Consider the following 13,031-nt stretch of genomic DNA (forward strand, 5'->3'; position numbering starts at 1 on the left):
ACTTCAGACACATATCAGTCATGGTTATTATTGTTAATTCATTACATGAAAAAAAATGAAAATAACTAATATTTTAGCTAGATGCCTATTTTTCTCTCATTTTCCTGCAGCTTTAAGTAACTATACCTAAATTAACTAAAAACTAAGACATAAAAACTACAGACATCTAAAAAAAAGAAAAGAAAATGAAAACAACAAAATTACTTGAAATGACACAAAATGCAACAAAATTACTGTAAAATGAAAACAGAAAATATATTAAAACATAAACATTTTTTATGATCATGATTTTTTATGATCATTATACTATGATCAAAAACCATAATAGTATATAAATGATGCTAAAATAATACTGATATCAGTAAGTTCTTAGGGTAAATAATATGTCTTAGTAGTGCCTCCCCAAACAACACCCAAAAGGAGAAAAAAAAAGAAATAAATTCATAGATATTCAGGATTTAAAGCACAATGACAATTATGCATATCCAATGACCTCACAATTAGTATTATTATTATATATATATTCTTTTTTACTTTACTTAAATTTACCTTTTTTACGGTGATCAGATGGAAGTGGAGAGCAGTGGCAGCATGCGTTGAAATGTTGATGAGTCAACCAGTGAGTTACTGCAGTGTTAACTAATGGCTGAAAAAAGTCACCAATGAGTTCACTGATTAATTCCTTATCGAATCCATCAAGGGATTCTGTAACAAAGTCTCTCTCTCTCTCTCCCTCTCTCTCCTTCTCTCTCTCGCTAATGTTTTGGAATAAAGTGTTGAAGTATTTGTAATTGCTCAAAGTCATTCTTAAACTCGAAACATATAACATGGCTGTGGGGGAAATATTTTTTATTCGATTTTATGCTTCTATACTTATTTATATAAATAAATAATAATTAAAAATGTTTTAATGAAAAAATAAAATATATATAAACAAGCCCTGGTATATCTTGAGAGGCATTCATCTTTCGCTTTGTTGCGACCAACATTTACTTCTAAAGTGACGTGACATACAGCCAAGTAAAGGGACCCATACTCGGAATTCGTGCTCTGGTTTAACCCATTCAAAGTGCACACACAGCATTGAACACACACCGTGAACACACACCCGGAGCAGTGGGAAGCCATTTATGCTGTGGCGCCTGGTGAGCAGTTGGGGGGTTCGGTGCCTTGCTCGTGCACCTCATATGTGGTGTTGAGGGTGGAGAAAGCGCTGTACATTCACTCCCCCCACCTACATTTCCTTCCAGCCTGAATCTCGAACTCACAACATTTTTCAGTTCAGTTATCTGTTTCTGTCTTTGATATTTTTACATCTTGTTGAGGGCTTTCTGTGCACTCTGGCATTACACTGAGCCTCACACAAGATGAAAGCCTGTAACCCCTTTTTCATAACAGATTGAGTCATTCTTCTTGCTGCCTATCATTTTGATAGACAGAGAGAGTGCCACTAACAGCTTGTTTCGAGGGATTTCTTATAAATGTAATAAATGCCACAAGCCCATCACAGGACAGGTAAGAGGAGGTGGTTGAAAGCCGATTGTTAAGGAAATCTTGTAAGGAAAGTCTTTGACTCTCCTTGAAGCTGCTTTATTGAACCCCTTGAGGAAAGAAGGTCCTGGTACCATCCATCAGTGCTGCTCACCTGTGACCCTGAGAATACGTCACAGCTAATGTGCTATAGATAGAGATGACTTCACTTGCCTGCCAGCTGGGATTAAATCACCGTGATATTTTTCCTTTTGTAAATCAATTGAAAAAAGTAGACTAAACTATTGTGCAAGAAGTCAATCTCATATCATTAAAAATTAACTATAATGTTGGAAATAAACCTGTCGAGTACTGGGAAAAGCAAACAACAGAAAACATATATGTTTGAAACACTGCTGTTTCCAGTTGACAACTGACAACTTTTATTCCTTTTCAACCTAAATATGATTTAGTCCAGTTTCAATTAATAAAGTCAAATTATCGCACAATTACTTGAAAAATATAATGTAATGACTTGTTTTTAACATGCTGCGAGAATTTTTTATGTTAGCGTCACATATCCAGCTTCATACTGTATGTATGGGTTTTCATATTTAGTAGGTTTGTTCAGTAGCTCATGCAGCATAGATTTGCACTTGATAGATGAAGAACCCCGGTACAAATTCTGTAAAACTACGGTCTGACAAAACAGTTGAAACCTGCATATAAGAAAGTTCAAATGGCAAGGTTGCATCAACAAATGTGCTTTTATTTGCCAGGGACACGTATTGAACCCATGTTTTAGCGCCACTCACTGGACATTTCGCTTTGTATCTATTTCCATGAGCTTGGGTTGACCCCAGGACCCTCACTTCCTGTCATCTCTGATTATTCATAATAAAGGTGAAAATGCCAAAAATAAATCTTACATTTACATTTAGTTATTTAGCAGACACTTTTATCCAAAGTGACTTACAAATGAGGACAATGGAAGCAATCAAAAACAACAAAAGAGCAGAGATATACAAGTGCTATAACAAGTCTCAGTCAGCTTAAACACAGTACGCGTAGCAATGGCTTTTAAATAATATAATAAATAAAAAGAAAACAGATGGTCCGTAAAAAAAAGTCCGTAAAAGTGACTTTGTGCTTCTTTGGGATGGCACAATCAAGTGATGTTCACTTGCAGAACGAAAGCTTCTAGAGGGCACATAAGTCTGACGTAATGAATTTAGGTAAAGGGGTGCAGAACCAGTGGTGGTTTTGTTGGCAAACATCAGTGCTTTGAATTTTATGAGAGCAGCTATAAACATATATATATATATACCTCACTCATACAAATTCACATGGTTTTTAGCTAAATCATATGTATTTTACGAGTTGCATAATTCGTATGAATTTATATGACTCCGCTCCTAAACCTACCCATCACTTGGATCTAGAAAAATTGAAAGAAAATTGTACAACTTTTACAACTCTAAAGCTGTTTTCGGTAAGACTTTACTTAAAGCCTTTATGTACAATGCATTATAAAAGTAGTTTAAAATAATTATGCCTTGTAATGCACCTTGTAATGCATTGTACAATATCATGAATAATTATAACCACAGAATTTGTTTATAATTATTTACAAGAAGACATAATGAACAACACACATTATGAATAATTATAATGCATTATACCCGTTGACAATTCAAATGCATTATACATTAAGTATTTCCTCTGTTGGTTTTATGTTTAGATGCTGACAGTATGTTTTATGATTAAGTGTACAGTATATCCAATAATACTCAAATGTACTTGTAAACATAATGTAAGATACATATCTTTTGTACACTGGCTCAATAAATAATTTCCAGAGGTGTGACGTCCCACATGGAAAGAACCTTATATGTGGATATATGCACATATATGAAACCTATTTGCAGTGTATATGCTGCATATATGCACATATATGATAATATATATGCTGCATATATGCGCATATATGCTGATATGCATATATATACTGCCTATATGCTGCATATAGGCGTATATATGCCACATATAGGCAAAATTGAGTTGCATATATGTGCATATAAAGGAAATATAGGTCTCCTGTATTGCTTCTTAATATACACATATAAGCCCTATACATACAAGATATGTCTTCTATATAGCTAATGGCAGGATCTGGTCATTTTGTAGCTCATATCTCATTTTTGACTGTCATACATGATGCCTAGCTTATATTTTCTATTATCAAGGCAAAAATTAAGAATTAACGAAAAAAAAATTATGCAAGAACTTATGTATGTGCGAACACGTGAAATTGGTATCACATGTAATTGGCATGTTATGGAATCTAACTATGGCAATATATTAACATGAAATACAGAGTCGGACAGTAACGGAGTACATTTACTTGAGTAACGTTACAGTTCTTTTGTACAATTTTGAGCGATCTGTACTTTACTCAATATAATTTTTTGGGAGTACTCATGACTTTACTCAAGTACATTTGAGAGGCAAATATTGTAATCTTTACTCCGCTACATTTCTATCCATAACCGTAAGTACCCGTTTGTAATGATAAAACCTTGCTAATCATCGGGAACAAGGAGGCGGGAACCGGTGGACAATCAAACAAAGACTTTAATTACAAAATAAACACAAAACAGCGCACCAGCCCCTCACGGACGACTGATGCGCACAAAATAAAACCAAAACCTAAAATAATGCCCAGGCCTGGTCCTCTCTCGTCCTTCACTGTCGTCGCTCCAGTTTTATATCCTTCCATCTCCTCTGTGGGACTCGCTCATGTTCCCACATCCCTCTGCCCCGCCCCACTCGTCACATACCCCCATCGCCCCTCGCAGGCCGGGGGGTACCCTCGAGACTGCGCTCTACTCCTACTACTCCTACCCCTACCGCTCACGGGGAACCTGGGGGTAGGACAGACGAGGCGAGAGAAAAGGAGATGGAAGGAGGAGCGACAGAGACGAGAGAGGGGAGAGAGAAAAAAAAAATAAAAAAATTCAGGTTCCCCGACGCACTGCTGCTCGGCCCTCCACCAGCTGGGTGATCTCCTCCGCGGTGCCTGGCGGTGGCACTGGACGGCCCTCGACGGACGGCACGACACTCCTCCGCCGCCCGGTGGACGGCGACGGCTCCTCCGGTTTTGGGCAGCCGGCAGGAGTCCCCCGTTCCCTGCTCCTCCCCGTTCAGGCGGACGGCAGCAGGCTCCGGCTCTCTGGCGAACGGCGCCGACTCCTCCGCTCCCTCACGGACGACAGCCGCTCCTCCATATTGTGGGCGGCCGGCAGCGAGCTCGCCCGTCCCCGGCAACTCACTCAAGCCCACCGCCTCGAGCGTCCATGCCGGCATCCTCCTCGCCTGCTCCATGGCACCGCGGATTCACCACAGCGGCGAGGGATCTTCAGCAGCGCGTCCCTCCTTCTCCCGGGCTTCGGCACCACTGTAATGATAAAACCTTGCTAATCATCGGGAAGGAGGCAGGAACCGGCGGACAATCAAACAAAGACTTTAATTACAAAATAAACACAAAACAGCGCACCAGCCCCTCACGGACGACTGATGCGCACAAAATAAAACCAAAACCTAAAATAGCGCCCAGGCCTGGTCCTCTCTTGTCCTTTACTGTCGTCGCTCCAGTTTTATATCCTTCCATCTCCTCTGTGGGACTTGAGACCGGTGGTGGGTTGCAGGTGTCGCTGATTTCCCAATCACTCCACCGACCTCGCTCGTGTTCCCACATCCCTCGGCCCCGCCCCACTCGTCACACCGTTACTTCTTCGGCCCCGTCCACATGGAGACGGACACCCGATCTTTTTTCCCTCGTCTCAAGAAATATCCGCGTCCACATGAAACCGATGTAGTATACATGCCAGACCAGCATGTGTCGCTGTAATTCTGCCACAGAGATACACTTAAAACGGAGAAGAATACATGGATTTGCTGATAAACCTTGCGCGTGGTACACAAATGAACATGGAACAATACATTTATTAATACGTGTTAATGTTAGTTAATAAAAAATACAATCGTTTAGTGTTTGTTCATGTTTTTGTTGCTGTTACGTGATGTAGTGGTGTTTGACTAGGGGCGAGACGTGGGCTGATGACGTTATATTTTCAGAAAATTTACGGATTCGCCGTCCAGACGAAACGCAAAGGCAGCGTTTTCAAATATATCCACTCTGGGACCCGGTTTCAAAACATCGGTTTCACTCTTCCAAAACGGCAGATCCGTGTGGACGAAAATGCCTATCCGCTAAAAAAATTGTGCGCCGAAAAAAAAATAAAATAAAAAAAATCTCGGACACCCTATCAAATGTCATTGGATAGTGCAGGAAGGAAGAGGAAGAAGAGGAGGAGGAGGAGGAGGAGGCGTATCATGACAGACCTTCAAAGAATAATAAAGATAATTTTTTTTCTGTTCAGTCTTATTTTTGTTCTTGTACTATTTGATTGTTCTTTTAAATACATAATGTACACTTCTATATTTTGGACTTTTATTTATGTTGCCTAGCAGGTTTTTTGTCTTATTTTTGTTCTTGTACTATATTTTTTGTTTTGTACTATTTGATTGATCTTGAGTAAATAAATAATGTACATTTCTACATTTTGGACTTTTATTTATGTTGCCTAGCAGCTATAGATTTTAATTTTATTATTACAGGTGAACATATAGATGCATATATACGTGCATATATGTACCTATCTATATTGTCACGTTCTAATTAAGGACAGGAAGCAGTTGCAAGTAAATGATGTTTATTAGAGAAGTATTGCCAGGCTGGGTTGATGGTGGGTGACGCAGGGACCTCGATGGCAGCACAGACTGGTGAGGAGGTGATTGAGTGCGCAGGTGGGTGATGGTGAGGGATCCGTATGATGACTGGTAATTCCAATAGCGACCAAACAGGAAGAAGACACAAACGTAGCTGAGCAGATGGAACACAGACAAGAATCACGGAGGACCTCAAACAACGGTCTGACAAACGAGACGAAAGAAAGGGCATTAAGTAGGCTGGTGGAATGAGCTGCAGCTGCCGCTGACATAAAACAATCAACATGACGTAACATGAGACGAGCAGAAAACGGTGCATTCTTGAACCGTGACATATATAGGTATATGTATGCACATATATGTGTACACATATGAGTACATATTTGTAAATATGTATAAATATGTGTGTGCATATATATATATATATATGTGTGCATATATGTACATCTATGTACATATAATATAGGAAAATGGCCAATTTTATATATGTCACATATATTAAAAACTTGATAGATAACAAGTGTGACCACAACAATAGGGTTAAATCAGCTCAGACCAGCAAACCAGTTCAAGCTTTAGTTTTCATCTATAAAAACTTTTACTGTAGGTATTAAAGTGGCCAAGTTATAAGTATTTTTACAAGTATTTTCTTACAAAAAAGAAAGAAAGAAAGAATGTTCCATTAATATTGCAATGCCTGAAAAATAAACCAAGTGTATCTTAAATAAGAACATGAGTCAAAGCAACCATATTACTGCATTAATACTAATTACTGAATAGTTTTAATCTTTATTTGAAATTAATTATTTTAGCTGCCAGGAAACTTATGTGATTAAAACAAAAGCCTACATTAAACTGCTAAAGTGGGATGACCATTATAATGATCTAAAATAAGTTAAGTCAGTTTAAACATGGTCTTGAACTAGATACTCTGATGAAATATGTTAATTACACATTTTAATCAACCAGTGTTACAACTGCCAGTGACCTCACAGTCAAAACAAAATCTACTATGTATGACCATGTAGGAATCTGTTTAATTCAAAGAGTAATTCAAAATACAGAAACGATTACTACATTGCCTCAAGCAGAGAAACGTGCATGTGCTGAGTAATTGTCATCATTAACTGATCATTTTAAAGAAATATAAAATGTGACGTCTGCCCCTAATTTAAAAGCTGCCAGAAATGTGTATATGCATTTCAAGCAACCTTTTTAACAGGAACCGGATCGCCAGGAAATAAAACTATCATTAATTTGTGGCGCATTCATTTGGAGGAGCTGATTAACTGTAATCAGTGTTTATTGTTACAAAGATAAACAGTCATTTATCAATTTATCTGGAACATTTACTGCATAGAATAGTAATATTTCTAATTCCTTTAATCTTTCTAGGCAGTTTCAAATTGTCAGTCCAATAAAGCCAGCCTCTGTGAACTTACTGGCAGTGTGTGGTAATCTAAGCATGCATATATAGGCGCTCTTTTCTCTCCTCCCTCTCATCAAATCCAATTAATCTTCCTACCCAGGGGGTTCAGGGACAGCAGTCTGAGAGACAGGGCGCTCAAGAGCCTGTGGTTGGAGCTTCGCTGTTTGACGCATGTTGTCAGTGAACCTCTGTTTCCTAGCGCTTCACTGCAGCTGTATAACAACAATCAAAATCAAGCGAAAACGGAGACTAAATGCCATGTAACCTGGTTAACCCTCTCATTAAAGCCTGTGACAGAAGCATTGTCTTGGAATATCAGGGAGTTGTTTCAAAGCACTGCTGAAATTTTCATGCAAACCGCTGTACTGGGTTAAAGGGTCATCTTGTCCGTGAAGCAGGTGCAAGGAATTGGACAGCATAAGAATACTTGCAATCCTTCTGCAATACTTAACTGTCTTCTCTGAAATGTGGGTTCTTTGGTCTTTATGATACCAGCAAGTCAAATTATATTGGTCTGAAAAACCTGCTACTGCAGTTTGGAAAATTTTTACCCAGAGATTCCATCAGAGATAAAGATGGAAAGATGTCTGAATGTCTGAACATTCTTCTCTCTAACTTTCTTCTCTCAGAACATTTTCATATTACTATTGACTGAGGACTAAGAAATTGATGTGGCAAGTTGCTACAGACGAACGAAGGAGAGCGAGAGAGAGAAATATTATATATATATATATATATATATATATATATATATATAATGTATTCTATTTATATATTAAAATTTATAAGAATAACAGCTAGCCACTACAAAGTGCTAAACTAAGTTCATAAACACTATGAATATTAACTCCGAAGGTAATTTTCACAAAAAATCCATAACTGAGACACAAGATGGCACCAGTTGTGTTTGTACAAAATGAGAGAGTGAGACGAGAGTCATGAAAGTAGCCTGATTTCTGACACCCTTCATACAGAGTTGCCAGGAGAGCTTTGCGAATATTAAGAAATGTCTGACTGCTAAATGCCTTGATTGCCAACAAGAATTACACTTTCTGATGAACCATGCAATAAAAATGATAATTAATAGGTGAAATTATAGTGTTTAAATATGAAAAGTGTCGAGGGACTCTGTTTATTAAAATGTGACTTGTCAAATTTGTTTTGAACACAAGAACATGCAATTTTGTATGCCTCCCACTAATAAAATGGCAACCAAGTAAATGACAGATGATAGATGAAACCACAAGAAAACAGAAAATTGAAAGAAAAAGCCGTCTGTGATACAGGCTGACAGTGTAGGATGTCATATTTTGGATTACTCTGATAGTTTTAGCATTACTCAGCTTCTCTCTTATCTTTGCCAACATGGATACCAAATGATGCCAAGCAGTGAGAGCCAGGAAGGAATGGGCAGTGTATGATTTCAGTCGCCTAATTTAATTTTATTAATATCATGCGATTTAAATACAAGATATACACTAGATTAATGTACATAATTCAATCTTTATTTGCATCTCTACCTATGGTGCGATTTGTTTCTTAATCAGCAAATATTTTGTCTTGTGTTGCAAAATCTCTGTACATAAATTAAGGCTGAACGATTAATTGCATTTGCGATAATATCGCGATATGAGAAAATGCGATTTTCTAATCGCTACGTGCGCGATTTGAGGTGGGCACGTGACGCGAGCGAAAGAGCGGAGAACTCGGCTGCAACAACTTTTCATCCTGTCAGTTCATCTTTAACCTGTAGCGCAATGGCCTCTGCCTCGACGGAACAGTCAGTAACTGACACAGCTGCGACTTTAATCTCAAAGAGGAACAGCACGTCGGTGGTGTGGAACTATTTTGGTTTCAAAAAAGAAGATGCTGCACAGCTTCAGGTGTTATGCAGAGCATGCCGTGCTCCCGTTGCGACTTCACGGGGTAACACTACAAACTTGTTTCAGCACTTAAAAAAATACCACAAATCAATGTATGACAGTTGTATGACCAAAATACCGAGCACCAGTGCGCCAGACAGGCCAAATACCTCAAGACAGGGATCACTGACCGAAATGTTCGAAAGTGTCACTCCGTATGAACGTAATTCAAAACGGCACGGGGAAATCACTCGGGCAATAACCGAGTTCATAGCCAAAGATATGATGCCTCTCAGCACGATGACCAAGCCTGGATTCGTGGCATTGACATATACGCTTGATAAACGGTACAATATACCCTCCCGTACATACTTCAGTCAGACTGCCATACCGGAGCTGTACAAAAAGTGTAAAGAGAAAGTCGCCGCGGAGGTTAAAACGGTGGAGTTTTTTGCTAGCACTACAGATATGTGGTCAAGCCGCACAGCTGAGCCTTACCAGAGTCTTACAGTCCATTTTATTGATGAAGATTTCAACCTCAGAGCTCGCTGCCTACAAACTACCTACTTCCCAGACGACCACACAGGGGAAAATATTGCAGCCGGCCTGAGAGAAGGGCTTGCCAGCTGGGATCTCCACGAGGAGAATCACGTCTGCATCACGACGGACAACGCGTCAAATATGGTTCTGGCTGCGCGGCTTAATGAATGGACGAGGCTCCAGTGTTTTGGGCACAGATTACATCTTGCCATTGGTAAGTTATGTCGCGCGTGTGTGTGTGTGTGTGTGTGTGTGTGTGTGCGTGCGCGCAAAAGAGAGAGATGCGTCGATTAGTAATAAGCTGGATACAAATATATAAATTATGTGTAGTTGGGGATTCATTAAATTAATATTTCCTCCCACTCCTTTTCTAATATGTAAATTGAAATATTATGTTTTGATTTTATGTCTGTTGTGGAATGGCCACCTGCATTTTTGTTTTTTTGTTTGTTTTTGTTTTTTTACATGTTCTAAATAAACACAAAAAGTGTGTGTGTGTGTGTGTGTGTGTGTGTGTGTGTGTGTGTGTGAGAGAGAGAGAGAGAGAGAGAGAGAGGACAGGGGTGTGGATGTGTGCATTTTAGAATGACAGAGAATGTGAGTGTGTAATAGTGATAGCCTTGAATCACAAAACTCAAATTTAATTGTGTGTAATACACTACTTTCTATTTCTTTCAGAAAATGCACTCAAAGATGACAGAGTGTCAAGGGCAACAGCACTGTGCAGGAAGCTGGTGGGACACTTTTCCCACAGTTGGAAGAAGAAGGCAGCACTGATGGAGGCACAGAGGGAGCTCAAACTCCCTGAGCACAACCTCATAACGGAGTGCCCAACAAGATGGGGATCTAAAGAAATGATGATTGCTAGAGTGCTTGAACAGGCCAAAGCCATTTCTCAGGTATTGTCTGGAGATCGATATGCACGCTCCCTCATCCCAACCTGGCAAGATATTGATGTGTTGGAGTCGATTCACAAGGCACTGCATCCTCTACTGGAATTTACTGATGCTCTTTCTGGAGAGGAGTATGTGAGCATCTCCTACCTCAAGCCAGTTCTTCACCTTTTTGCCACATCAGTCCTGGCTGAAGATGCTGAGGACACTGACCTGACTAAATCAATAAAAACCAAAGTCCTAGCATACCTCAATAATAAATATGGAGACCCAAACATCCAGGAGCTTTTGGATGTTGCCTGTTTCCTGGACCCTAGGTTCAAAATACAGTACATCAGTACTGACAACATCCCTGCTATCAAGACCCGACTGAAGACAGAGATGGTAGACTTAGCACAGCGTACATATCATCGGGTAAATGATAATTATGTATTTCACAAAAACACAATTTTTCTGTAAAATCTAACTGGAAAACTAATGGCTGTTGTTTTTATCTAATAGGAGAAGAGGTCTCGTACTGAAACTGTTCAGATGCCTCAAAGTGCACAGCCCTTGGGGGAAAAGGCGAAGAGGTCTCTTGGCAGTTTTTTCAAGACCAGTGCAGCCTCTCCTTCTTTGCCTGTTGAAGATGTCGCAGAGGCAGAGTTAAACAATTACCTGATGACTCCTACCATTGATGGAGAAGATGATCCCTTGGCTTGGTGGAGGGTGCACAAGATCAGCTACCCACAGTTGTGCATCATGGCCCGCAAGTATCTTTGTGTACCTGCCACAAGCGCTCCCTCAGAGCGTCTTTTTAGCACAGGAGGGAATATTGTGACTTGCACTCGCTCATCCTTGAAGCCAGCAAAAGTCAATATTCTGGTTTTCTTAGCAAAAAACCTGTGAGCCACTGAGAACAAAACTGTTGGATCATTATAGCTGGCAGTGCCATACTCGTAGTGAACTTTAGTCTGTGTGGTGTGTTATTGTTGTGTACTTGATAAGTGAGGTTGATCTATTCCAAATTATAATATTCAAATAGTTTTTGTCTAATTTAAAAGTGCATTTCTCCATTTTTTTATTTATAACTTTATTTATTTTGATTTTACTAAATATTTTCAAAGCAAATGCTGTTGCAGTTGTGTGAAATGTTACTGACTTTGGAGCAGTAAGATAATTATTATTTTTAATTATTTTTTTCTTCAGACTGTAAATTTTGCACACAGTGTTTACAAAGTGCGCATACCTTTGTTTAAATTATTGAAATGCACAGTGGCAAAGCCATAGATGTTTCTGCAACGAGCAGTTCAATAAAAATGTCATTTATTTCAAGTCATACATGTTTTAATTTAATTATAACAAATAGGCCCAGCCTATGGGAAAGAACATTTCACACTAAATGCATCTAATATTGTGTTGGTCATATTTAAATAATTCATTACGTTTTGTTGGGGAAAAAAGAGGATAAAAAAATCTTTACAAAACAAATCGCATATTAAATCGCAATCGCAATATTGGGGAAAAAAATCGCAATTAGATTATTTTCCCAAATCGTTCAGCCTTAACATAAATCCATAATATCACAAACTCTAGAATACATAAAGCTATGAGGAGAGGATATGTCTTTTTTTTTTTTTTTAAGTATGGGTTTATAGTATTGGAGGACCAAAATAAAAAGTAGATTTTCTATTGACCCAATTCAGACAAGATGGCTGGAGGAATAAGTTGTGCCAATTTTTGCATCATTTAACCAGGCAAAAAAAGAAGAAAAGTTTAAAGATGGCAATGACAGCTTCCTGCCTCTCTCAATTTTTTTAGGGCTCTGAGAAAGAACAAAGAGAATTAAAGTGCAAGCTGTTGCCTGAGAAAAATCGGGAACGCTGCCCACATTGCAAAGTAAAAGCCATCGGGTAGACCATTTGTAAAATATGGTGACAATTTGACAAAAAAAAAAAAAGACTGTGTATTAATAAATTGAATTACATTTTTCCCCTAAAAGCTGATGTAATGTTTCATACATATATTCAATGTAATTTCATATAAATATCACATGTAAAAGAAAAA

General features: G+C 38.7%; 1 protein-coding gene across 1 annotated transcript; it reads left to right on the forward strand.

Annotated features, from left to right (window-relative positions):
- Window positions 1–9,361: 9,361 nt before the first annotated feature.
- On the forward strand, window positions 9,362–12,518 carry LOC132095781 (E3 SUMO-protein ligase ZBED1-like). Its single transcript, XM_059500872.1, has 3 exons — window positions 9,362–10,306; window positions 10,771–11,399; window positions 11,487–12,518. Exons 1-3 carry the CDS (start codon window positions 9,448–9,450, stop codon window positions 11,871–11,873), a joined length of 1,875 nt encoding a protein of 624 aa, XP_059356855.1. The 5' UTR covers window positions 9,362–9,447; the 3' UTR covers window positions 11,874–12,518.
- The last annotated feature ends 513 nt before the right edge of the window (window positions 12,519–13,031 follow it).

This window comes from Carassius carassius, chromosome 20 (assembly GCF_963082965.1).
Source record: "Carassius carassius chromosome 20, fCarCar2.1, whole genome shotgun sequence".
NCBI classification, from domain to species: domain Eukaryota; kingdom Metazoa; phylum Chordata; class Actinopteri; order Cypriniformes; family Cyprinidae; genus Carassius; species Carassius carassius.